The sequence below is a fragment of the Monodelphis domestica genome, chromosome 1 (genome assembly GCF_027887165.1).
Source record: "Monodelphis domestica isolate mMonDom1 chromosome 1, mMonDom1.pri, whole genome shotgun sequence".
Lineage (NCBI taxonomy): Eukaryota > Metazoa > Chordata > Mammalia > Didelphimorphia > Didelphidae > Monodelphis > Monodelphis domestica.
Genome location: NC_077227.1, coordinates 311,527,704 through 311,552,579, shown reverse-complemented (window position 1 = coordinate 311,552,579; position 24,876 = coordinate 311,527,704). Strand labels below are relative to the sequence as shown.

The window sequence follows — 24,876 nt, the reverse complement described above, 5'->3', positions numbered from 1 at the left end:
TGAGGTCTTCCTAATAGGCATATAGGGCAGTGATGGCGAACCTTTTGGAGACCTTGGAGACCAAGTGCCCAAACTGTAATGCTCATGCTGCATGTCACCCCTTCCTCCCCACCCCCCAGCCTTACTCCAGACAGGAAGGGAGGAAGAACTCCCATTGGGCTACTGGGCAGAGGCGTGGCTGATGTGAGAAATGTCCCCAGGTGAGTGTGGAGAGGAGGAAAGGAGCAAACCCTCCAGCATGAGTGCCATAAATTCACCAACACAGGTATAGGGGGAAAAGCAGCTAATCAGGAGTCAGGAAGATGTTCTGTTTTCACTTATGTCACTTATTGACTATAAGATTGTGGGAAAGTTACTTTCCCTCTCTGGGCCTTGGTTTTTTATCTGTAAAATGGGGGCAATGATAGGATTGCATAGGATTGTTGCATGGGAAGTACTTATGGCCTCACTAGCTCCTTATTTGGGCATCAGAATATTCTTCTAAAATGACAGATAATTTCTCATGGACTTTCCAGTTCTGAATTTTAGTAATTTTGGGATTCCCTTCAATTGACAAAAGCTCATGAATATGTCATATGTAGCCTCTCCACTGGCTCAGCTTATTTTAAATATTTTATTGAAGAGACTAGAACTGGCTTTAAGCCTTTATGAGCAGGTCAGATTCCAGTACTCAGATAAAAGAACCCTTCTGTGTGAGGGAACATAGTCTCCTAGAAATGTCCCTCTAACCCTAATCTTTCAGGTCAGATGCTTTTGAATGGCTGTTATCAACACTCTACTTGAAAGGGAATCATAGGATTTAAAGTTTAAAGGATCTTAGAAAATTCAACTCTCTCATTTTACAGATGAAGAACATAGGGACTACAGAAGTTGTAGAATCATGGGAAAATACATTTAAAGATAGTAGGGGCCATTCAGCAACTTCCTTTTACAGATGAGGAAACTTAAACTTGGGGAAGATGAATAACTTGCCTAATCTGACATATGTTGTAAGTAGCAGAGCTGGGCTGGAGTGAATGTCCAAGGTTAGGTACCAAACCCAAGTCCTAATGACTCCATATCTATTTTTCATTATAGTATAGTGCCATGCCCATTATCACTAAGCTATTGAGGACTTCAGTCCAATCTGCCTCCCCATAAAGGAAGAATTTTGGCATCCTTTAGAGGTAGGTCATTCAGCCTCTACCAAACTGTTCTACCAACAGAGAAATCAAACTTGTGCCATTACTGGGTAGCTCTACTTGTAAGGAAATCCTTCCTTATGCTGACCCACGAGAGAATGAGGGAACTGAGAGGCACCTGAGCCCCAGGAATTTTTTTCAATATTTGTCATTTTAGGATTTGATTCCTTCTACTCTATGTTATTGAATCTGGTGGGAAAACCTTTTCTTTAATCTCTGTCAGTGATAATCAGAGGATATAGGATACAGGGGGTAAAGATTTCCCTCTTAGGGCATATCCTAAAAGGCAGAGCATCTTGGTTCAAATTATGAATTAATAATTTCTGTTCAGTAAGCTGAGTGGAATAGCTTCTCAAGGGACCATTTATCTTGGCTTGCCCAGTTATGATTTTCAAACCTAAATGTTGCACCATTCTCCAATTAGCCATTCTATCTGGCCTGATTTAGTGGGAGGAGAGGGAGGCCTTACTACTGCTAGCAACATCTGGATTTGGCCCAAGCTTGAAATCTGCCCAACAATTCTCCTCAATATAAGTCACTAGGAAACTTCAGAGGTCCCAGGCCCTGAACATTGCCAGAGCACAAAACATCCATCCTGAGTCCAAAGCTCAATTTGTTAATCTGATGTGCATACAAACTGTGAATAGCTATCTATTTCAGAGAATTTCTGTTTGTAAAATTTATAGAGTCTAGATCAGATCAATCACTCTGAGAACCTACCAGAATTTGGAAATAGTTTGACTAAGTGTGTTAGAACAATGGACATAGGATGTCTTACATCTAATACTGTGTTCATATTGACAGGCTGGGATTGTTCAGCAAGCAATTATATTTTCAGGAATCAATACATATGATTTTCTATAATCGTGGCCTGAATGAGACATTCTTAAAGGCTAGGATTTTTCTTAGACTGGTCTGATGATCATTAAACAAAACAGTCTTTCGGGCCCAGATAAGGCTCTCTTTCCTCTGTGCTTGCCTCCTCTCACCACTTCCTGACATGTCTTTGCCACATAGATCCACTTTTTGTTTTCTTGTGGGGAGGGGTCCATGGAAGTGATGCCCTCCCCTCAAAAGCTATGACTACAGAACAGAGAAGGTGCTAACTCTTAAATACTCTGAGCTTCACAGGAGGTAGACCTCACCTCCAGCCACTGCAATACATAATATATCTGTGTGGGCAAAGAAGTCCTTTTGGATGGGGATCAAGGATGGAGACTCAGTATAGAGAGTTCTGTTCTGTAGTGAATAATATTTAGAGAAGCCTAGAGGAAGGGGGATAGAACAAACATTTATGTATATACTAGGTTCTTTGCTGAACATTTTGAAAAGTATTAATGTGCTTGGAGGTTCTCAGGAACCTGCATGTGAAATTATACATACCTGCTGGACTTTCTGGGTTTGTACATCTATCATGAGAATTCTGCTCAGTACTGGCTGGGCCACATAGATGTATCGGTTCCTGACGTTGACTGCAGATGCCCATTGGCAGGACTGAGTAGTTTCTCCTTCCATCTGAGGGCAGATTTCCTCCTGAAAATGAGACAGGTACTCAGTTTCATTTAGCTAATAATGCCTTCTTAGGCCCATCACGTGCTGGCTTAGGAAAGTTGGTGGTAAAAAATCATGTTCTAGAACTAATGGCTCACTTTTAACACACTGAATGTAGCAAAATATTTCAGTTTGGTGAGCTATAATCCTAGAGGATGCCATTTATATTCTGATCTTCATGGTGTAAACAGTTTTTCTGAGGCAGAAATACTTTTAAAGCAAAGAAAATTCATTTACATTTTTAAAAAGGTGCTAATATAATGCTTTAAAATTTGCATAAATGGCAACTTTGGGTAAATATTAGGGCAAAACCCCTGGACCTTGGAGTTGCCTGGTTCTGTGGAAAGTCCTGCTACATGGGAAGAGATCATATATCTTATCTTCAAGGGCATGGGTATTGGGATCTCCCTGCCAAATACAAAAAAAAAAAAAGAGTGACTTTCTTGGGTATATTGTATGTTGGGGACTCATGCGAACTAATTTGATCTTTAGTTCATGCATTTGGCTACTGACTTTAAAGCAAAGCGCTGTGGCATATGGAGAATTAAGAACCCTTAAATTAGGTTTAAGATGAACGCTTCATAAATAGAATTTTCTCTATAATGTACAGTGGTGGAAAGTTTGTGGTGCATTTCCCATGCATTCATCTGTTTAATCCCACAAACATTAACTCCTCCTATGGGCTACACTAGGCAATAAGTGGATTGCAGAGATGAAACAGACACTGCTTCTGTCCCTTGAAAGTCTATTAGGCGAAGTATAATCAAAACTACAATACCAGACCATCTAGTCCCATTATCATGTTGGCATTTTGTACCATGAATGAAATAAGGAAGCCAAGACATTGGAAAGTATGATGGAGACAAGCACATCAGTTTTGCATTCATGCAGAGAATTCCTATACTCCTAGTGTCCCACCAGAAATGGCTATGAGGCAGAAGAGAAATGGAATAGATGGGTTCAATATGGCAGGCCTGTAGAAAGGCATATTTACTTAGACATACACCAGAACTTGTTTCTACCTTTACAACACCTCTCCTATATTTCTTGTTCTCTCCACTTGAATAGTAACTATCATAGTTCATCTGTAGTTCAGATTCTCATCACCTTTCATCTAGAATTTTGCAATAAGACATTTTATATGGTCTCTCTGCCTGAATTTTCTCCCCTCTTCAATCTATCATCTACATAGCTGCTGAGATGATGTAGGTCTAAGCATATCAACCCCAGTGCTCTTAAAGCAATGTAACCAGTTGTCCTCTATTACCTCCAAGATCACATATGAAGTCCTCTGTGTGGCATTTAAAATGTTCATTAGTCGGTCTCTTCCTTCCTTTCATAGCGTAAAATGTACTCCCTTCCATTCACTCTTATGATCCAACAACACTGATCTAATTTCAGTTCTTCTCAGGGGATACTTCATTTTTTGGTCTCCCTGTTTTGTACTGGCTTTCCCTCCTTACCTCCATCAATCCTGTCTGTAGTTCCCTTGGCTTCCTTCTAGGTTCATCACAAATCTCACTTATGGATTATGTCAGACTCTGTGTTTGAATTGCCTGTATGTCATCATCTTTCATGACACAAAGAACTTGGGTGAGCACATCTCCATTTTATGTCTTAAGTGATATTAATAATCAGATTGTTAAACAAAGTTATCTCTGTCATTGCTTCTATTAAAGAATCTCATATAATATTAATATCAATGAAATAAAACATTTGTTAAACTACTATTATGTGCCAGACACTAAGCTACATGCTGGGAATGAGGAAAGGAGAGGTATTACAAAAACAACATAAAGCTCTCATGGGGCTTACAATCCATCAAAGGTAATGTATTGTTACATCTTTGGGAGGAAGCCCTTTATTCTTTATTTGTTTTGACAAATACAAATTCTTCTGTTATAATCATCAAACAAAACTCAGTGGGGTTCTGTGTTCTCTGGATCTTCCAGTCAATTATGAGACTTTAGTGACCTCCTCTAAAGGATTTTTTTGTGAAGGCTCAACTGTTAACTTTCATATTTTCACCATCAATTTGTATATGTGTTCTCTGCATAATGAGAAAGTGGTAAGTAGAAATGAGATAGTAGGTAAATGTGTTGGTAGTTATAGCTATCTCTAAAATAGGTATCCTTTTTTAATTTTTTCACCAATTTTTCTTTATTTTTCTCTCATTCACATAATTTGAGAATTGATGCTTCAAGAATTTTTTTGTTGCCTGCATGGACTTTCCTTGTGTATTCCTGATCTGATCCAGTTTTACTTTATACCATTTTTTCTCTTTAGTGTAATATCAAGTTTTTTTTTTATGCAAAACACTGGCAACTATGATGTTGGGGTCCAAATGCGGCAGCTCCACTCTCACTAATAGAGAGCAGAAATTATTATAGCTATCTCAAGATGTTATTTATTTATTTTTTTAATCTTCCTCTTATTTTCATCTTCAAGTGTTCTTAAGATGGTCTGGTTGGTTGGTCTCACACTAAGCTCTGTAGACATATTTCCCCCTCCATTGCATATCACTGTTTTATGAGACTAAACTGCTTATAATCCACCATCGTCCTTTGTATTTTTTTACAAATCAGTTTATTCCAACCAGTGATGTTCTTGGCCACTATATCTCTGTGCCTGGCAAGGAGATTGGGAGTTTGCTGGCTGTTTGTTGGAGGAATTGATTTATTCAAGATAAGCTACTGTAGGAAATGGCTTTAGTGTCCATTGCTGCCTATTCCTCTATGCATTTCCCATTTTTCTTTATCAATGTTTAAATAGTTCATACTGCACCTTTCCTGATTGACCTCATATCTCATTTTTTATTCTCCTAATGAGGTACTGACTTTGCTCTTTGCTCTAATAAATCAGAGGAGGGGGAGGGTTTGATTGATTCAGAAATGCCTGGTATATCATTAAGCAGACATTTTTGTCTGCAAAGATAGAATCAATTTCATTTTCTTATGTTGTTATTTGATGGCCACATGGTCCAATAGATAGAGGGTTAGTCTTGAAATCAGGAAAATCTAGTTTTAGATCTATCAAATGTAAGTTGTATGACCATAAACAAGTCAATTAATCTCTCAGTGGTCTGGGCAAAACTAAAAGTTAGAAGGGAATTGCCAATCTCCATCAGAGGAAGAGTATGTTTACTTTAGGGAATTATTTTTTAAAAAGCCAAAGACCTGGACAAAGGAAAAATATTATTTAGTATCTCCATATCTAATGCATCTAGCCTTTCTTTTTGAATGAAAATACTTATGATATATAAATAGGAGACTTGATCATCTACAAACCTTTGGCCTCTTTCATTTCTCAATCCTTACATATTTTTCTTCCTTTCCCAAAAATTATCTTTATGTACTTTGTTAAATATTTCACAATTACATGTAAATTAAAAAAAATCATTAATTTTTTTGTGTTCCAAATTCCCTCCCTTCCTCCCCTCATCCTCTTTGAAAAAACAAGAAGTTTGATTTTCATGTGCATTTTGATTTGCATGTTAAGGCCATTCAAAATATTTCCTTAATAGCTTCGTTGCTAAGAAAACACAAACAAAATAAAAACAAAATAATTAAATAAAGAAAAATATTCTTCATTCTGCATTCAGAATTCATCAGTTCTCTCTTTGAAGGAAGGGTAACATTTTTAACCATGAGTCTCAGAATTTATTTTGATTATTGTCTTGATCAGAGTAGCCAAATCTTTCATAATTGATCAGTGTTTTAATTCTGTGTTCTTTACTTTATGTCAATTATGTAAGTATTTTTAGTTTTTTTCCCTGAAAGCACCTGATTCATTATTTCTTAAAGTGCAATAGCATTCCCTCACAATCATATATCACTACATGTTTAGTTAGTCCTAAATTAATGAGCATTCTCTCAAATTCCAATTCTTTACCATCACAAAAATAGCTGCTATAAATATTTTGTATGCATTATTTTTAAAAAAATTTCTTTGATTTCTTTGGGATACAGATTATACTGGTATTGTTGAGTCAAAGTGTATGCACATTTTTATAGATCTTTGAGCATAATTCCAAATTGTTCCCCCAAACAATACCAGACAAGAAACCATTCAGCCTTTTTTGGGAAGACTTCCAGTGAGTGGAAAGCCATTATTCCCCCAAATGAGTCTATTCTGTTTTGGGGTAATTTGTTATTATTACTATCATATAATATTACTTTGATAGGAGATTCTTGTTATTATATGAATATACATATAATGACTTATATTTCCCCAATATCCCCCTAATTCTCCTTTTTAAGCTAAAAACCCAACAATTCCTTCAACTAAGGTTTATATGGCAAGTTCTCAAAACTCTTCACATTATTGGATACTCTCCCTTAAATGTTCTCCTTAACTTATAAAAGTCTTTCCAAAAACACTGAGTCAAGAACTAAACATAAAACTAGATTAGTTAGAAGAAAGCAGAATTGTGGGATTAACTAGATACTATACTTCTCTTGCTGTCGTCTAGCTTCCTGTTGATTCATTGAATTTGTATTCCATTAAAAGCCTCAAAACTTTCTCAGAAAAACTATTGTCTAGTGATACACACCGAAAAATGTCCATATCATCTTGTACTTGTAAAATGGACTTTTTGAATTCAAATGCATAAACTTTACACTTATTCCCAGTTAACTTTATCTCAGATTTGTTCCAATGCAGCAATCTGTATAGGCCATTTTGGATTCTGTCCTCCAATGTGATTAATCTTCTAGGAAGATTATAAAATAATGCCAACTTTCTGTCTTCTGGAGATTGTAAACATGATGATACCTTTCTCCAAGTCACTAAAAAAATTTTAAATAGCAATGGGGTCAGGCACAATGCTTTGTGAGTCTTTTTGGAGTATAGCCATTCTAGCAATTCTCATTTTTATATTCTTTCTTTGAGATTAACCTAAGAAACTTTGTCAATACATAGCTAAAATGTAGGTAAACTCTATTTACAAGATTCCTCTGATCCATTTTTCTAGGAAACTCGTCAAGAAATGAGTTTTGGTTGACATCATCTATTCCTGATGCATCCATGTTGGCTCCTTCTGATCATTATTTCATTTTGTACATATTCATTAGTCATTCATGTAATAATAAGTTTTAGAATATTCTAACCATTAAATTCAAGCTTACTGGCCTATAGTTTCTATTATATTCCCTTTTTTGAAAATCAAGACATTTGTTCTTTTCTAATTTTTTGGATCCTCTCCTGTTCTCCATGATCTTTATTTACAATGATTCAATAATCATACCTGCCAGCTCTTTCAGTCATTTTAATGGAGTTTATCTGGGCCTGTTTACTAAAAGAAATTGTTTAATCCTGTACTACTATTACTACTACTATTACTACTACTACTACTACTACTACTACTACTACTACTACTACTACTACTACTACTACTACTACTACTACTACTACCAAACATTCATATCACTGACTATGTACCAAGTACTTTGCTAGGTGCTTCACAAATATTATCTTGCTTTATTTTCACAAAAAGCCTGGGAGATAGGTTTACTATTATCATGCCCATTTTTTACAATAGGAAACTGAGGCAAATGGAAGTTGTGTTTTGTCCAGGGTCACATAGTAAGACCAGAAATGTAGACCTTCCTGATTACAGGTCAAGTGCTATATCTACCATACCTTTGTTAAAAAAATCTTTATATTAAAAGCAATCTCTGACTTTTCAATTGATCAAAAGAGATATTTATTATATTTACATACTGAGGATGTAATATACTGATATTATATTCAATGTATCAGTGATATAATAGATGTTAGTCCTTTTCTCCCTGGTACTAATTGGGTGGAATACATCCCAAATACCTCATGTTAATGCTTTATGTACTACCACAAATCCACAGAGAACTCAGCCAGTACACTATCAGCCTCATTTGAAAACTTTCCACTACAGTATTCAAGCTATCTGCAATAACTCATTTGCCAGTCAACATCCTTAACCGATTATAAATTTCCATTTAATGCCAATTCTTTCATGCAAGTCATTGCTGTTGTCATGCTGTAGAGAATTTATACCTAATATTTTATCTTGCTATTATTCATCTATAATTTGGATTCTTTAGAGATTGTTTTGTGTGTATGTGTGTGTTCAACTTGGTATCACTGAAATCCATTACAATGTCCCAAATGAAATATAGCTAACTTTCCCCTTCTTATTTAATTCCATCTGCATCTACTGTCAGTCATGTACACATTCAGGGGTTTATAGGGGAGAAAGAGACTAACCTTTTAGAGACCAAGTGCCTAAACTGCAACCCTCAGCATGTGACTTCTCTTCCTTGCCTTACCCCAGACAGGGGAGGGAGGAAGAGCTCCCATTGACTGCTGTCTAGAGGGGCAGTTTAGGTGAGAAATGTCCTCAGGCACAGGGGAGAAGGGGAAGGGAGCTGATCTCTCTGGCATGCTCCAGCACATGTGCCATAGGTTTGCCAACACAGACCTAGGCTATGAAATACTGCTGGATAGACAGCCTATGGATTTGACTTTTGTAGAACACATTTGATGTGAATGAATAATCTGAAAACCCAAAGGTCATAAAATGCATTTTATGGCAATCTAAATAATCACTCAGTGAAAGAAAAATGTTTGTAATGCCCATTAGATTTTAAGAAGCTGATAACATAGAGACTGACATTTCCTTCACCCTTCACCTGGCTCAGTTTGTTAATTGGTGGCACAGCAGAAAGATCCCTAGCATGGCCAGATCTGGATGCAAACCAACATTTGGCACTTATCCAACATGCTTAATCTCCACAGGCCTTGTTTTCTTCATTTGTAAAATGAGAAGTTGGAGTAGAAGTCTTCTCTGATCCCTTCTGTGTTTAGATCAATGATTGTATAAATCTTGTCTTAATCATGAGCTTTCCTAAAATGAGATATGAGAAGCCCTCTCTTACATAGCCTGGTCGGCTTGCCTTTTGGACACTCATTTGTTCATACAGGTTGATCACTCATTTAACCCATAGCTAGGGCTACTGAGAATGCTTACAGCTAAAGGGAACTCATGACAAAAATATCCACTTGTATCATGTTCTTTCTGAGATGGTCTTTGCTCCTGTGTTTTGATACAGAAGATATAAAAGGGCGTTCTGTCTGGAAATTAAATAGAACAAACAGGGCCACCTCAGGGCCCTTGACCTAGGATCTATTATAAATAGTCATGACAGGCAAACAAAGAGTAATGTTGTGGATTTCATGGCTTTGGCAGGGGTTCAGTTATTTCAGCACCTTGGGTCAGAAAATAAGGATGAAGAAGACAGGAAAGCATTTCATACCTAGGTGAATATTTGGAGCTGTATTATTCATGCTAGAGCACGATGTCATGTCATGTGCAAAGTGTGAACTAAAGGGAACTGATAAAAAGAAAAATCCTCATTGTTATGGGTACAATCAGCTTCATTCACCTCCTGCCTCCTAACACCTTCAAGTTACACCATCTGTCTCTAACACATTTCCTGCTGAGTCTCCTGGATTAGTCACAGCTGATGCTTGGCATGTGATATGCTTTTTAGTTCCTCATTTGTTCTTTTGGAAAAGGCTGGCAGAGAAGGGGTCTTAAGGGTTGAGAGACACACCTGAATGAATTTAGAACATGAATTTGGAAGGGTAGAGGCAGAAGATGGCCTCTGAGACTCCCTGGAAATCCCCAAATTCTAAGCATTTCCAAAGCTCCTACTGTGTGTCTGACACAGAATGTATGTTAAAGTGGTAGCAGAGGCAGAATGGTGTAAGAGAAAGAGAAATAGACTTGGGATTAGGAAATCTGTGTTGGATCTGGACTCTGCTACTTACTAGGTGCCCGTCTTTATAACTTTAATCTGCATTATTAGCATCCCCCCCTTTTTAAGTCTAAAAATAAAGAAAATAAGTAATCAAGCCCTGATTTGAAGCAATTGCTGATTTTGAAGATGTGTATCTGTACATGGAAAAAAAAATCTCTTACCTTCTATCTTAGAACTGATATTAAGTTTTAGTTCCAAGGCAGGAGTGGTAAGGGGTGGGTGGTTGGGATTAAGTGACTTGGCCAGGGTAAAATAGGTAGGAAGTGCCTGAGGACAGATTCGAACCAAGGATCTCCCATTTCTAAGTCTTCCCTGGAACACTGAAAAGTTAATATTTGGCCCCTAAGCTGACTTCAGCACATCCCGCAGATCAGAATATTTATACTATTTATCTCATAGGGATATTTTTGAAGGTAGCACTTTTAAACCTCTAAAAATGTGAACTGTTATCATTATTACCATTGCTGGTGTAAAATACAATCAGTAAGAGCTTTTTAAGCTTCTACTATGTGCAGGGCACTGTTAGTCACTGAATATGCAAAGAAAGGGGAAAAAATCCAATTACCATCCTCAAAGAGCTCAAAGTCTAATGAAGCCAACAACATGAACCCAACTAGGACTAGCAAGCTCTTGAGGATAAACAGTCTCTTGGTTCAAAGTAGCTCTTACTCCCTGAGCATGTGCATGGGGGACAGAACATACAAGGCTTGCGTGCTAGAAATATCTTCTTAAGAGCTCCGGGCTCATGTTCCTAACTTCTCATGCATGTTTTCACCTAGATATTTTTATCACCTTCCTCCATAGACCTGCCTGACCTCTCAATTTTTCAATTTGTGTTAATGGCACCACTATCTTCACAGATTCATTCTCATAAACTTGGAATTATCTTTGGTGCTCCTATCTTTCATTTTCCCTATATCCAATCAAGCTATTAATTCTAACTTTACAACATGGCTTCCTTGGGCATCCTTTTTCTAATATTTTTGCCCTTCTGTCTTCTCATTGAAGGTGCTGTAATGGTTTCTTAGTTGATTTTCCTCCTTACATTCCTAGAATTGCAGAATCTCAGTGTTGGAAGAATCTTCAGATGCCAACTAGTACAGCCTATAGATCAACAGGAATTTTCTTTACAACATACTTAATTAGGGCTTATTCAGTTGTTTTAATGAAGACTTCAAGTGAAGAACTCACTTCCTTCAGAGATAGCCTCATCTACTTTTGGATCGTTCTAATTGTATGGAGTTTTTCTTTGTATAAACTCTTTGCAATTTCCATCCTGTGACAGAACCAATATTTATCTGCTTTTTTCTTATGATATTCTTTCCCCTCACTCACAACATGGGATGTACCAGGTCATACCAATTTCCCTTCTTTGATAGGGATTAGCTTTCCCTAAACGGTGACAAAGATATTCCCAGAATGTGACTGGCCAAAAATTCCCTAATACATTCCCTAATACAAGTACTAATACTTTCTGATCACATCAAATCCTAGGTTGAGGCAAGTCTGGGTCATCCAACTTGGGTGAATTTCTGAAGGCAATGCAAGTCACCATGTTGTTCACAATATCTTGGCCTGGTGACCGTATGCATTTAATATGGGGAGGAGAGACTGCATTAGGAGACATTAAGTGCCACTGTATTAGGGCAAAACAAATCTCATTTTTGTCAACTGTCCAATGATTTGTGAATGCCTCATTTTGTCTCATATTGGAACCTGTACGAAGAGAACCACCTCAAACACATCCATTGTTCTTTGAGTAATGGTTAGGGTAGCTAAATAGTACAGAGGATAGAGTTTAGTTAAAGTCCAGAGTCTCTGAGTTCAAATCTGACCTGAGACACTAAGTAGCTATGCAACCCTGGACAAGTCACTTAATTTGTTTACCTCAGTTTCCTCATCTGTAAAGTGGGAATAGTAATAGCACCTGTTTTCCATGGTTGTTGTAAGTATTAGAGATAATAACTACAAAAGGCACTATTGGGACATAGTAAATACTACATTTTCATTAGCATTATGCTATCCTTATTCTACATGTCACCCCTTTAAATACAACAATGCAGTTTTCATGTGTGCCCCAAATCTTCTCTACTTTAGGCTAAAGCTATCATGATACTTTTATGACTAAAACTTAAGGCCCTTCACCATGCTGGTTAATTTCCTAAGGATACTCCTGAGCTTGCCAAAATCTTTCAATATGGTATCCAGAATGAAACACAAGACTTTAAATGCGGTCTGATGAGGGGAGAGTGGAACAATACCCATTTCCCTGATCCTGAACGCTCTGCTTCTCTTACTATAGTCAATTACTATTCCATTAATTAATTGGTTGGTTGCCATATTATACTACTAACTCATCTATAGCTGGCAGTTCTTTACATCTCCCAAATCTTTTTGCAAATTGCTGTCTGGTCATACCTTCCCCACCTTGTCTTTGTTATGTTAATTTTTGAATCAAAGTGCAGGACTTTACATTTACATTGCATCTTATTAGTTGTGGCCCAACACTGTAGAAAAGATCTTTTTGAATCCTGAGGCTGCCATCCAGTGTGCTGGCTATGACTCCCAATCTATATTCCTTTCTCCATTTATTATTCTATATGATGGGGTTATCTAGGTAGCACAGTGCCAGGGCTAGAGTCAGGAGGACTTGGGTCCCAATCTGTTCTCAGATATTTCTTAGCCCTGTGATCTAGGGCAAATCACTAAACCTCATTTGCCTAGCCATTGTCCTGTTTGAGTCATCTTCCTAATATACTGCTCTGATTTTATTACGCTATTCAAAGAAACTCCAGAGGCCCCATATTTTATGTTGAATTAAGTATTAAACTCCTGATTCTGGCATTCTAGACACTTCATGAACTGCCTCTAACTTCTTTTGTGTTTTTTTCCCCCTTCATAATCCTCTTTATATATTTTACCATTTAGATAGAACACATTATTTTCTCTTTTAAAAAAATTTTTATGAGCTCACCCTTTGTCTTAGAATTAGTACTGTGTTTTGGTTCCAAGGCAGAAGAGTGGTGAGGGGGTTGAGTGACTTGCTTGGTGTCTTAGAGCTAGGAAACATCTGGGGTTAAATTTGAACCCAGGACCTCCTATGTCTAGGCTTGGCTCTCAATCATTGAGCCATCCAGCTGCCCCCAGACTATTTACTCTTTATGTCCCCTTCTATTCGAATCCTCTTTCCTGTCTTTATATCATGCATGACATGATATTCCAGGCATACCTGGAATGAATGCAGTGCCATTTCTTTTCCTTCTAGATTCATTTCTTTCTGGATTCATTCTTCATAGTGTCATTTCCTTGAAGCTTTTTCAGCAGACATTCCTTTTATTGCTAACCCCACTGTCCCTTGTATCACAGTTATTTATGTATGTGTCTGTTAGATTATAAACTCTTTCGTAGCAGAATGTGGGTCATATCTATCTTTTTACCCTTCAGACTGAGCAGGGGATTCAATAAAATTATTAGAGATTTAATAAATACTTATTGAATCAAATTTGGAATCAAATCAAATCAAATTATTAGAGCTGGTAACAAAACTGGAATTGTTCTGAAGCAGGTCCACTAAGGATAGTTAGGCTGGGAGCTAGAATAAAAACCTCTCTTAATTATAACCACTTTACATATATACTGGTGGTTTATGTTTTCTTAAGCCTTTTCACTGAGTCCCTTTTCATTCAGTCCTCACAATGTCCACTTGAATATGTGAAAGACAAGTATGAGGAACATAATATATTGGACGATACATCTGACTCGGAGTCTGAAGAGTACTGGGTTGAAACATCACTCTAAAACTTAGCTGTGTGATCACAACTTTTTTTAACCTCAGTTTCTTGATTTATAAAATTGGGCTGTTAATACTTGGCTTATTGGATTATTGTGGCAGTCACAAGATATACTGAATGTAAAATGTTTTGTAAAACAGTTAAGCACTCTAAAAATGTCAGCTAGAGACATTATTAGGTGATTATCCTCAATTCACAGATGGGGAAGTTAAAACTGATTTTAAAATATTTATTAAGAATCTCCTAAGTTCAAGGCCCTGTGCTAATAAAAAAAAAAAACCAAAAGAATTCCTTTAAAACAAGAAACTTATTATCTCTTTGGGATGGTAACTATAATATGGGCCCAGAAACTAACTAGAAGGTGTTGTGAGGAAGGAGAAACTATGACCAATGTGGGGGAACGGAAGGTTCTGTGGATGAGGTGGTAAGGAGATCATGGGGTTGAGGACTTTTAGTACTATAGATGACCTTTGTGAATATAAGATGGTGGGACAAAGAATGTTTCTTGGGGAAACTCATCAAAGTTCAATGGCTTATCCAGTGTCAGTCAGAGGTAGGACAGAGGGCAAGATCATGGGCCAAGGATTTAGACCTGTGATGCCATCACTAAAGAGAACTTCTGGTGAGCAATTACCCTCTACCAGTACAACCTGGCAACTTTTTTGCAACTCAGAGTCATTAGCAAAATATGGTCCCTCCACTAGGAGGCAGTTGACTTCTGTCAAGGCACAGATTGGATTTTTGTTAAAATACACAATTAATACCAACAAAAGCTTTATATGATTATTTTAAACTAACTGATAAAAATTGATTAGGAACACTATCTCTAAATGATCTTACAGTAGTTAAGTAGAGGAAAAGTGTTAGTAGAATTTAGTGCATATTTTTTATGATTATTTCAAATTAAATAGACTGGAAAACTGCCTGATAACCGAATCTCAATTCACAGATAATAGAAATGCAAAATGAGGGAGATAATAAGAATCAACTGTTAATAATGACACAATCCAATGAACTCGCTTCTCTGTGGAACTCCAAGCCCTTTTGCTTAATTCAGATCATTTTTCATACTGTCTTCATGACACAATAGTTGGATTTGTAATTCTCATTTTCTCCCAGGTAAAACTGAGTCACGGGAAAGAGGAAGACACTTGCCTTGGGAAAGCATAGAGCAGGGAACATAAATATAAGGCAATGTGGTGTAATATAAAGAGTATTGGTCTGAGTCAGTTTTAGTTTCAGTTTCCTCATCTGTAAAATGTGGTAATGTCATCTGCCTCACAGGTTTGATGTGAAGCTCAAATGGGATAACGGATGTAATGTGCTTTGCAAACTTCAATATTCTATTTAAAGGCTAGTTATTATAATTATTACTTGTATCCTTGGGTTCTAGTCCCATCTGTCTCTTAAATCTAGAATTGGCTTCAGAATAGTCTCTTTTTCTAGCTCTTGATTTGGGTGAAGTTGGACATATTTAATTTTAAAAAGCAACTACATTCCTGAAATTTGACTGTACATGAGTTTAAAATGCCTGAAGTACACTTATTCTTTATGGGAACCACACATGGGAATTCTTTTGTCATGGGAGTGATTATTCTTTCTTTCTTCTCCCTCCTCCACTCCATGCCTTTTTTTTTAAATCAATTTAATATAATAATTTCCACTTTTCTTTTGTATCAGGTTTTCCTTAAACAGGACCTACTTGTAAGGAAAGGAAAAGGAAAGAGACTAAATAAAAACATCATAAACCATTACAATGGGGATACTGGGAAGCTTCTATATTAGATAAGGAATATCCACCATTGAATAAGATACCATTCAATTGTAGTTTTTCGAAGCCCTCCTTAATCTTCCCTCAGTAGAACCTAGCCTCCTTGCTCCTGCACATTCACTTTCTATTCTTGTCAAGTCAATCTCTTCTTTCCTTCAACACATCCCTGTGGGCTCTTTCCCACATCTGTGCCTGTTCAAACGCTTCTACTTTTGGGGAAGGCTTGTCCTATTTTCTCCACCTAAGAGTGACCTATCTTCCTTCAAGACCTAGCTCATGTGTCACCTCTTCTAGAAAGTCTTCCTAGATTGATTACTCCAGTTCTCATTCATTTTCCTCTTAGTTCCTACAGCTTCCCCTTAAAGTTACATTCCATCTCCTTTTTTATTCATGTGATTATTCACATGTTGTCTTAAAAAAAAAACCCAAACAAACCAAAACTCTTATCCTCCATCTTAGAATCAGTGCTATGTATTGGTTCCAAGGTAGAAGAGTGTTAAGGACTAGGCAATGGGGGTTAAGTGACTTATCTAGGGGTCACCACACAGCTAGGAAGTGTCAGAAGTCAAATCTGAACCCAAGACTTCCCATCTCCAGGTCTGGCTCTCAATTTATTGAACCAGAAAGGTGCTTCCACAAGTTGTTGACATATATTAAGTCCTTAATTAATGAATTTTGACTGGATGAACATATATGATACTTATGTGCTATCTTGAATCATTTTCTAATTATTTCATATTTTTAGTTCTGTCTTTTCACCTGCCTTATGATCTATTTCAAAATAGGAAAGGATAATGTCTCCTGAGTGCCTTCTGTATCCCCATCCTGTCTATTATACTTCTCGCACCCTTCAAGGTGATTTGTTTCAAAATGAAAAAAAAAAAGATGGAATTGAATCAAAGCCCACTCAAAGCAGACCCAACCCTTTGTACAGAATTGCTGGTTGATTGATTTTGAGCTTTTCAATTGCCATCGTGTCCCATAGTTGTTGCCTCCAGAACAGAAACTTACATAGCTTGCAATAATCTTTTCACCGGGCTTGATGTGTCTCCTGATCTCACAGTCAGTTGGTTGAATGATCGTGATCCCATCATCCGAAAAGACGTAAAACACGTTTCCCACACTGAGACCTTTCAGAAAAACAGGATGAGAAAACCAGAACAATCATTATGTCCTTTCAGCCAGTTTCCCGTGGACCATCAAAGATATTGCCTAACATAAAACTGGCTCTTTGATGTCGCTGGTGGAGTCACAAAATGAAACTTTGTGGCATGAGGAGGGGAGGAGAGGTAGAGAAGAAGATGCATTTGCTTGGTGGTGTGTATGGCAGGGAGTGATAAAGAACCTTGAAAGTCTCATGAATAAGTACCTTTAGAATTTGAGGGGTTCATATGATAAAAGGCTCCTTCCATCAAAAATTATTTCTCTCTCGCTCCAGCATCAGTGGCTTCTACTATTACTTTTCTAGTGAGAAACTAGCCTTTAGGTACATTTAACCGTCCCTCATGTAGAAGGAAACAGTTCCTTTCACCAAAGCTGATTACATTTTAGTAAACTTAATGTTTTGGGTTCAGTGGAAAGAGCACAGGACTTGGAATCATGAAGACTCCTCTTTCTAGGTTCAAAATTGACCTCAGATACTTACTAGTTGGGTGACCCTGGCCAAGTCATTTAATGATATTTGCCTCAATTCCCTCATCTGTAAAAATGAACTGGAGAAGGAAATGGCAATCCATTTTAGCACTTTTGCCAATAAAACCACATATGGGGTCACAAAGAGTTGGACATGACTGAAAAAATTTAATGTTTAAGTGTGGGAGAATAGAGACTCTGAAGAAAAGAGCTATTTCTTGCCCTACTCCTTTTCTTTTTAAATTTTTTTTTGCCTTGGTATCACCAATGCCTAGTATAGTGCCTCAGACATTCACAATGACTCTGCTTCTATCTCTGTAGAAAACTCCTAATATGGGAACAGCTTCCAACACAGATTGGATTCCTCTCTATGATTTAGAGATAAGAAGTTATCTGAGGCACCAAGAGGTTAAACTATTGGGTGAGGGTCACACCACTAATAAATCTCCAGGGTAGGAATGAAATCCCAAACTTCCTGACTCCAGCCTTCCTAGTACTCCATCTCCTCCACCGCAGCTGCTTCTTTATACAGTAGAGGCTTAATCAAGCTTTAGTGAATTGAACTGAATCTCTATAATGTGGTTCTTGGCATGGCAGCAACACAATGCTCTAATTAAACTGGGGCATTCCAGAGTTTCAGAAAAGTAATTTTAGAGGTGAATCTTCTATGAAGACAGACATTTTATTTTTGTGTGTTTCTTAGAGTTTGTGCCTTAAAAATTGACATCAAACTTCACTAGTTCTTCCGAAGAATGCATGCAAGAGCAATAAAGTTGTTTGTTTTTTATTACATTTAAGATCTTTTTGCTGTAATTCAGTAAGAAATGTCACCTGATTGCCTTCTGTATCCCCACCCTGTCTATCATACTGCTAGCATCCTTCACATTTTTTTTCCATATTGTTCCTAATTCCAAACGGCACAGCTGGTCTTGTCCTTATCTGCCAAATGTCCCAATCAAAGCAGGGAGAAACAGAATTACAGAGTGACAGAGCTAGAAAGATGACAAGTTTGTAGTTCTAGATCAGGAAGGGATCTTTGAGAGCAGCAAGTTCAACATCCCAACATACACCTGAGGAAATTATTTGTCCCACAGTCACACAGTGACTCCATCATCGTCCTGGGGTTAAAAACTAGAGGTGCTGACTTTGAATTGAATGTTCTCCTTTTTGGACCACACTACTTTCAAAAAGTCATAAGAATAGAGATTTGGAGCTAGAAAGAAGGTGAGAGGTCATATAGTTCAATACTCTCATTTTACAGATGGAGAAACTGAGGCTTAGAGTGAAATCATCTTGCCCAAGGTCACACAGATGGTAAATGGCAGAGCCAGGACTTCAATCCAAGCCACTTACCACCAATTCCACTGTATTATACTGCTGTGCAATAATATGGGTATCATGAAAGTATGGGTTTAAACTGTATCAGATTATTCACTGCCTCAGGGAGTCAGGAGTAGGAGAGGGAAGGAGGAAATCTGATCTTAAAATGTCAAAAAAACAATTGTCAAAAATTGTTTTTATATGTAACTGAAAAAATAAAAATTTGGGAAAAAATAATACTGGTATCTCTATGAAAACAAAACATTAAAAAACAAACCTGAGTTTTAAAGAAGTTTGGATAACTGTAGCAAATAAAAACTCTTCATCTGAGGCATTCTTAAAGAGTCATATTTAACACTTCTATATTTTAAAAAACTCTTACCTTCTATCTTTGAATTAATATTATGTATTGGTTCTAAGGCAGAAAGTAGAGTGGTAAGGGCTGAACAACAGGGGTTAAGTGACTTTCCCAAGGTCACAAAACTAAAAAGTGCCTGGGGCCATATTTAACCCAAGACCTCCCATCTCCAAGTCTCTTCTCTATCAAATCAGTCATATAATTGCTCCCTTATATCTATTAAAAAAAAACAACATAATTTTTCTATTATTTGACATAGCTATGTTCTTATTACTTGGTTATGCTAAGGATATGATATAAGAATTATCTTTTACCTTTAATATACCTTTGTACATTAAATTAAAAAAAAAAACATCTATTAAGTAACTGCTATGGACCAGATTAAGGGATTCCAGAGCTTTTAAAAACGAACCCATAGGGGGCAGCAGGGTAGCTCAGTGGATTGAGAGCCAGCCCTAGAGATGGGAGGTCCTAGGTTCAAATCTGGCCTCAGACACTTCCCAGCTGTGTGACCCTGGGCAAGTCACTTGACCCCCATTGCCTAGCCCTTACCACTCTTCTGCCTTGGAGCAAATACACAGTATTGACTCCAAGATGGAAGGTAAGGGTTTTTAAGAAAAAAAAAATGAACCCATCTCTGTCATCAAGGAGCTTACATTAAATTAGTGGGGAACCATATGGATACAGAAAACAAAGTTAAAATATACAAAATACACATTGAAAATTCCTCACTAGCTTTTATCATTCTCGTTAGTTATCATATTTTCCTTTTCCTTTATTCAAATTTCTTGAGAAAGTCATCTATACCCAATATTTTCACTTTTTCTACTCTCACTTTTTTTCTAAACCCTTTTCAGTCTAGCTTCTAATCTTATTACTTAACTGAAATTGCTCTTTCTCAATAATCTCACCAATAATCTCTTATTTGCAAAATCTGATAATCACTTTCCCAATCTTAAACTATCACTTCTAGATCAAATATAAACTTGTCTGCCTCGCATTTAAAGCCCCTTCATAACCTGGCTCTATTCTATTTTTCCAGATTTATTATACATTATAATCCTCCACAAACTCTACAATCTAGTCCTGTTGACCTTTTTTTTCCTCACATCTGGTGCTCCATTTCTCAACAACATTTGTACTAGAGATCCCCCATGCATGGGATGCTTTTCCTCTCTTACTTTCATCTTTAAGAATTCCTAGTTTCCTTCCAGATTTGGCTTAAGTGCTACCTTCTGCATGAGACCTTTCTTGGTCCTCCAACTACCTGTTACCTTCCTTTATAATGTTGTCTTGTATCTACTTAGAATATATTTTGTACACATACTCTCACAAACACACACACACACACACACACACACACAGATACACCAAACCTCAATTAGAATGCATTAAGAAAATAAACAATTTTTATTGTATAGAATTCAAAAGCTTTTGCACAGAAAAAAGACAATGCAGTGAAACTTAACAAAGGAAAGTATAGAAGGAAAAAATCTTTGCATTAAGTTTTGCTGATAAAGGTCTTAAATCCCTGATGTGTAGGGAACTGTTTAAAATGGTCAAGAACAAGAAACACTCCCTAATAGATAAGTGGTCAAAGGATATTCGCAGAATTTATCAAAAGGATAAAAACAAACCAACAACAAGCACATGAAAAATACTCCAGGCCACTAAAAAAAGTGAAGTAAGCAGAACCAGAACATTGATACTGTTACTACAGTACTGCCAAACAACATTAACAAAGATAAAAGCTTAAGCCTCCTAATCAATAAAATGACCCATCACAACTCAGATGATGCTAGCTACTTCTTGACAAAAAATGAAGGACAGAAAGTGCAGAATGAGATATATTTGCACACAAAGCCAATATATACATTTGATTTTACTTGACAGTGCTCACTGGTTAAAGGGAGAATTTTGGAAAATTTTTGAGAGGGACAGAATTGGGGTGGAGATGATAGGAATAAAATAACAAAAGAATGATAAGGGCCAAAGAAACACAAAAATGCACAGAAGAGGATTGGAAGTGGTTCAAAGGGAATCATAGATGAGTAGACTAAATTTGAAACAAATATGCTAAATTAACATAATTATTATCAGTCTCATATAATTGAATTTTGTGTTTTCATATATAATCCCATTTTTCTGTTCTTTGTTTCAGGAACTGCTTATATTTGATGGTGTGTGTCAAGTTCAGAATAAGAAAAAAATTTTTTAAAGAAGAGCTCCATAATAACAGATATTGTCTTAAAAAAACAACAAAACTCTTACCTTCTGGAATCAATACTAAGTGTTTGTTCCTAGGTAGAAGAGTGGTAAGGGCTAGGCAATTAGTCTAGTGCCTTGGTATTCAGTGTCACAAAACAACTATGTCTGAGGTTAGATTTGAATCCAGGACCTCTTGATTCTGTCTAATGAGCTATCTAGCTTTTCTAAATATTATCTTCATATTCATCTAATGCTTACCGAGAAGGTGGTGTTTAATAAATGCATATGGATTGATTAAATACAAAATAATTTTAGATCAGGAAGGCCCTAACTCTGAAGAAGTAGAAATTAGGTGTGCTACTTGATCTAGGACTTGAAGAAAACAAAAGATTTTAGAGGGATTAGGGGAGAAGGGAGTACATTCTAGGAATGGGGACTATAACTGCAAGGCACAAAGATGGAATGTCATGAACCAGGCATATAAAATGAACCTGTTTGGCTATAATGTAGAGTGTGTGAAGGGGAGCAATGTGTGATAAGTAAATCTGGAAAGGTTAATCTGGAGTCAAAATGTGAAAGGTTTTAAATTCTTTACAGAGGAATTAGAATTTTATCCTAAAGGAAGTAGGGAGACCAAGGAATGACAAGGTCAGACCTTGGTTTTAGGGTCATTAGTTTGACAGCTTTGGAGAGTATATACTAGAGAGGGATAAGAGTTGAGACTAGAAATCAATTAGGAGATTATTACGATGGAACAGATGAGTACAAATGGCAGCTTGACTTATGGTGGCATATTTAAGAGTGGAGAGAAAGGAATACCTCCAAGAGATACTATAGAGGTAAAAGATGTTTGTTAGATTGAAATGACCTGAATTGGATTATTAAATAGAATCACAGGAGTTAGCACTAAAAGTGACTTCAGTAGTCATAAACACAAAAGACCATAAATAAAGAGCTAGAAAGGACTTATTTTACAGGTGAGAAAATTGAGGGCAGGGAAAAGACTTTGAAGTCTCTTAGTGTGAAGATTAAATTTAACTTTCCCCTAATTGTGAAAATGAAATTAATTAACTCTCCCCTGATTGTAAGGATTAAATTGTAGCCCCTGCCCATTTTTAGATTTAATCACCAAAAGTGTAAACATCTCACTTAATCATTATATGGGAGGTCTGTGACCCATGTGTGCAATAGTGGGTGACAAATCAGAATCAATTGACTGTCTCCTGGGCAGTCCTAAGCAAGGCTTTAGATTATGATTTGTCCATGTAAAAAGTGGAAGAAGACACAGGAAGTGACACAAAAGAAAGTGTCTTTAAAAAGGAGTTACAACTTCCTGAAGGTAGTTCTACTGGCAGTTCTTCATCCTTTGGAGTGGAGGCTAGTGGAGAATCTGCTGACTGGACCTGAGACCCTGTTCCTGGTGAGGCTGTTCTAAAATCTCTTCCTTTGGACTGACACATGGTGAGTGAAAAGCTAACTCTTAACTGCTGGATTTTCTGAAAAAAACTAGCCTCAGGAGAGACTTTCCTCTTGAGAGAGACTTCCCCAGGTCTTCGGCTTTGCCAAGACCTAAGGACTAACTCTCCCTGCCCAGGGTTGGGAGTAAATTACTTAGTGCTTAAGCTAGATGTCTTACTCTAACCTCTCTCTGATTTTCTTATTTCACTCTTTATCTATTTTGTAAATAAATCTCTTTGGAATTAATATACATTCCTAGTGACCCTATTTATAAATATAACCCAGTTCAACCTTTTTATATAAATAAACCCCTTTCCCCTCTTACATTTGGATACAATAAAATATGATTCACACTTATATCCTACTTAACATTATTTTGGCTCAGATGATTCAGAAGTCATCTTAAGCTTCTGTCAGGATTCAAGGGTTGCAATTTTGAGTTTTCATTCTGATTGAATCTGGGAAGACCAGAAGAGCCAAGCTATCACAGCATTCTGGTGAAAAGAAGGAACATGTATTTCACTGTATGAACTTTTTGTTGCTTGTATTGGGAATGGTGTCCTGGATCACTGAGTCTGTGAATGATGTCACCATGGAAATCCCTGTTATATGGGTTTGAATAGAGAAGCGTTTCAGGGAAATGATGGCATAGGAAAAGATTATGCATTCATTCAATGGTAATATCACGGTGAAATTTTGACTTCCTTAATATTTAACGAGACCTTGCAAATATCCAGAGTTAGAATTAAAAAACAAATAGGTGGTTTGCTAAGCCCCGAGCTCTATGAAACCTGAAACCCCAATGTACTTAAACCATTAGAAAGTTTGTAACTACAAGGTAGGAGAGCTGTTATCTTTGAATCCTTCAGAATAAAATGCTGCTGGCAGATGCAAACATATAGCTCCCAGGTGAAATGGGAAGTTGATTAGGATATCTCATGCATCTCCTTGAGAGCAGAATGGTGAGGACTTGTAATGGTTATGACTGACCACTGAGAAATGGCCTGTCTGGTAGCAGGTATGACCTATATTTAAGTCCTTCCAGGTTTCATTTAGAAGGCAGAATTTTTGCCGAGGTACAATCATTGTTTATTTAAGGTACCTGGCTGCCCTCTTACACACACACACACAAACTTGCATACACACATACACACACATAATTTTTTTTGTACATAGAATTCTAATGACAGTATTTTGTTCTTATTGAAAAGAGGCAAAGTAGCATAATGGACAGAGAGCTTAGCCCTGGAGTTAGAGGTTGGGGTTCAAATCTAGCTTGTGTTACATACTAGCTTCATGATCATGGATAAGTCAGTTAACCAAAACACGGGTGTAATTATCTTTTTTAAAAAACTCTTACCTTCCATCTTAGAATTAATAGTATGTATTAGTTTTAAGGTGGAGGAATGGTAAGGGTTAGGCAATGGGTTTAAGTGAGTTGCCCAAGGTCTCATAGCTAGGAAGTGTTTAAGGCCAGATTTAAACCTGGTTTGAATGTCTTTAAAAAAAGTTGTAATGATGTATTTTTTTTGCATTCATAGCTTCTTTCTGAGAGGCCTCTTTTAACCAAGTAAAAAAGTTAACTAAAATTAATATGTGTGGATAGAATTTACTCCCCAGAATTCCTTTACCCAGCATCCCATTTGCATGCTTACACTTGTATAATTGAAAATCTATTACCCTAAAAAAAGAATTACATATTCCAAGAGCTCACTGACTTCTTGTCATTATGTAGACAGAGGATAAAGGGAGTGGGTGTTGAGACTCCTCCTCTCTTTGGGCATGATATAGCAATCAGCAGTGATGG

At 36.9% G+C, this 24,876-nt stretch overlaps 1 protein-coding gene across 1 annotated transcript in view; it reads right to left on the bottom strand.

Annotated features, from left to right (window-relative positions):
• FSTL4 (follistatin like 4) overlaps nucleotides 1-24,876 on the bottom strand; it is an 857,042-nt gene that overhangs the window by 27,133 nt on the left and 805,033 nt on the right. The window contains exons 12-13 of the mRNA XM_007473404.3: nucleotides 17,105-17,223; nucleotides 2,565-2,714 (exon numbers count right to left, since the gene is read on the bottom strand). Coding sequence (XP_007473466.2) covers nucleotides 2,565-2,714; nucleotides 17,105-17,223 — 269 coding nt within the window. The remainder of the gene's footprint in view (nucleotides 1-2,564; nucleotides 2,715-17,104; nucleotides 17,224-24,876) is intronic.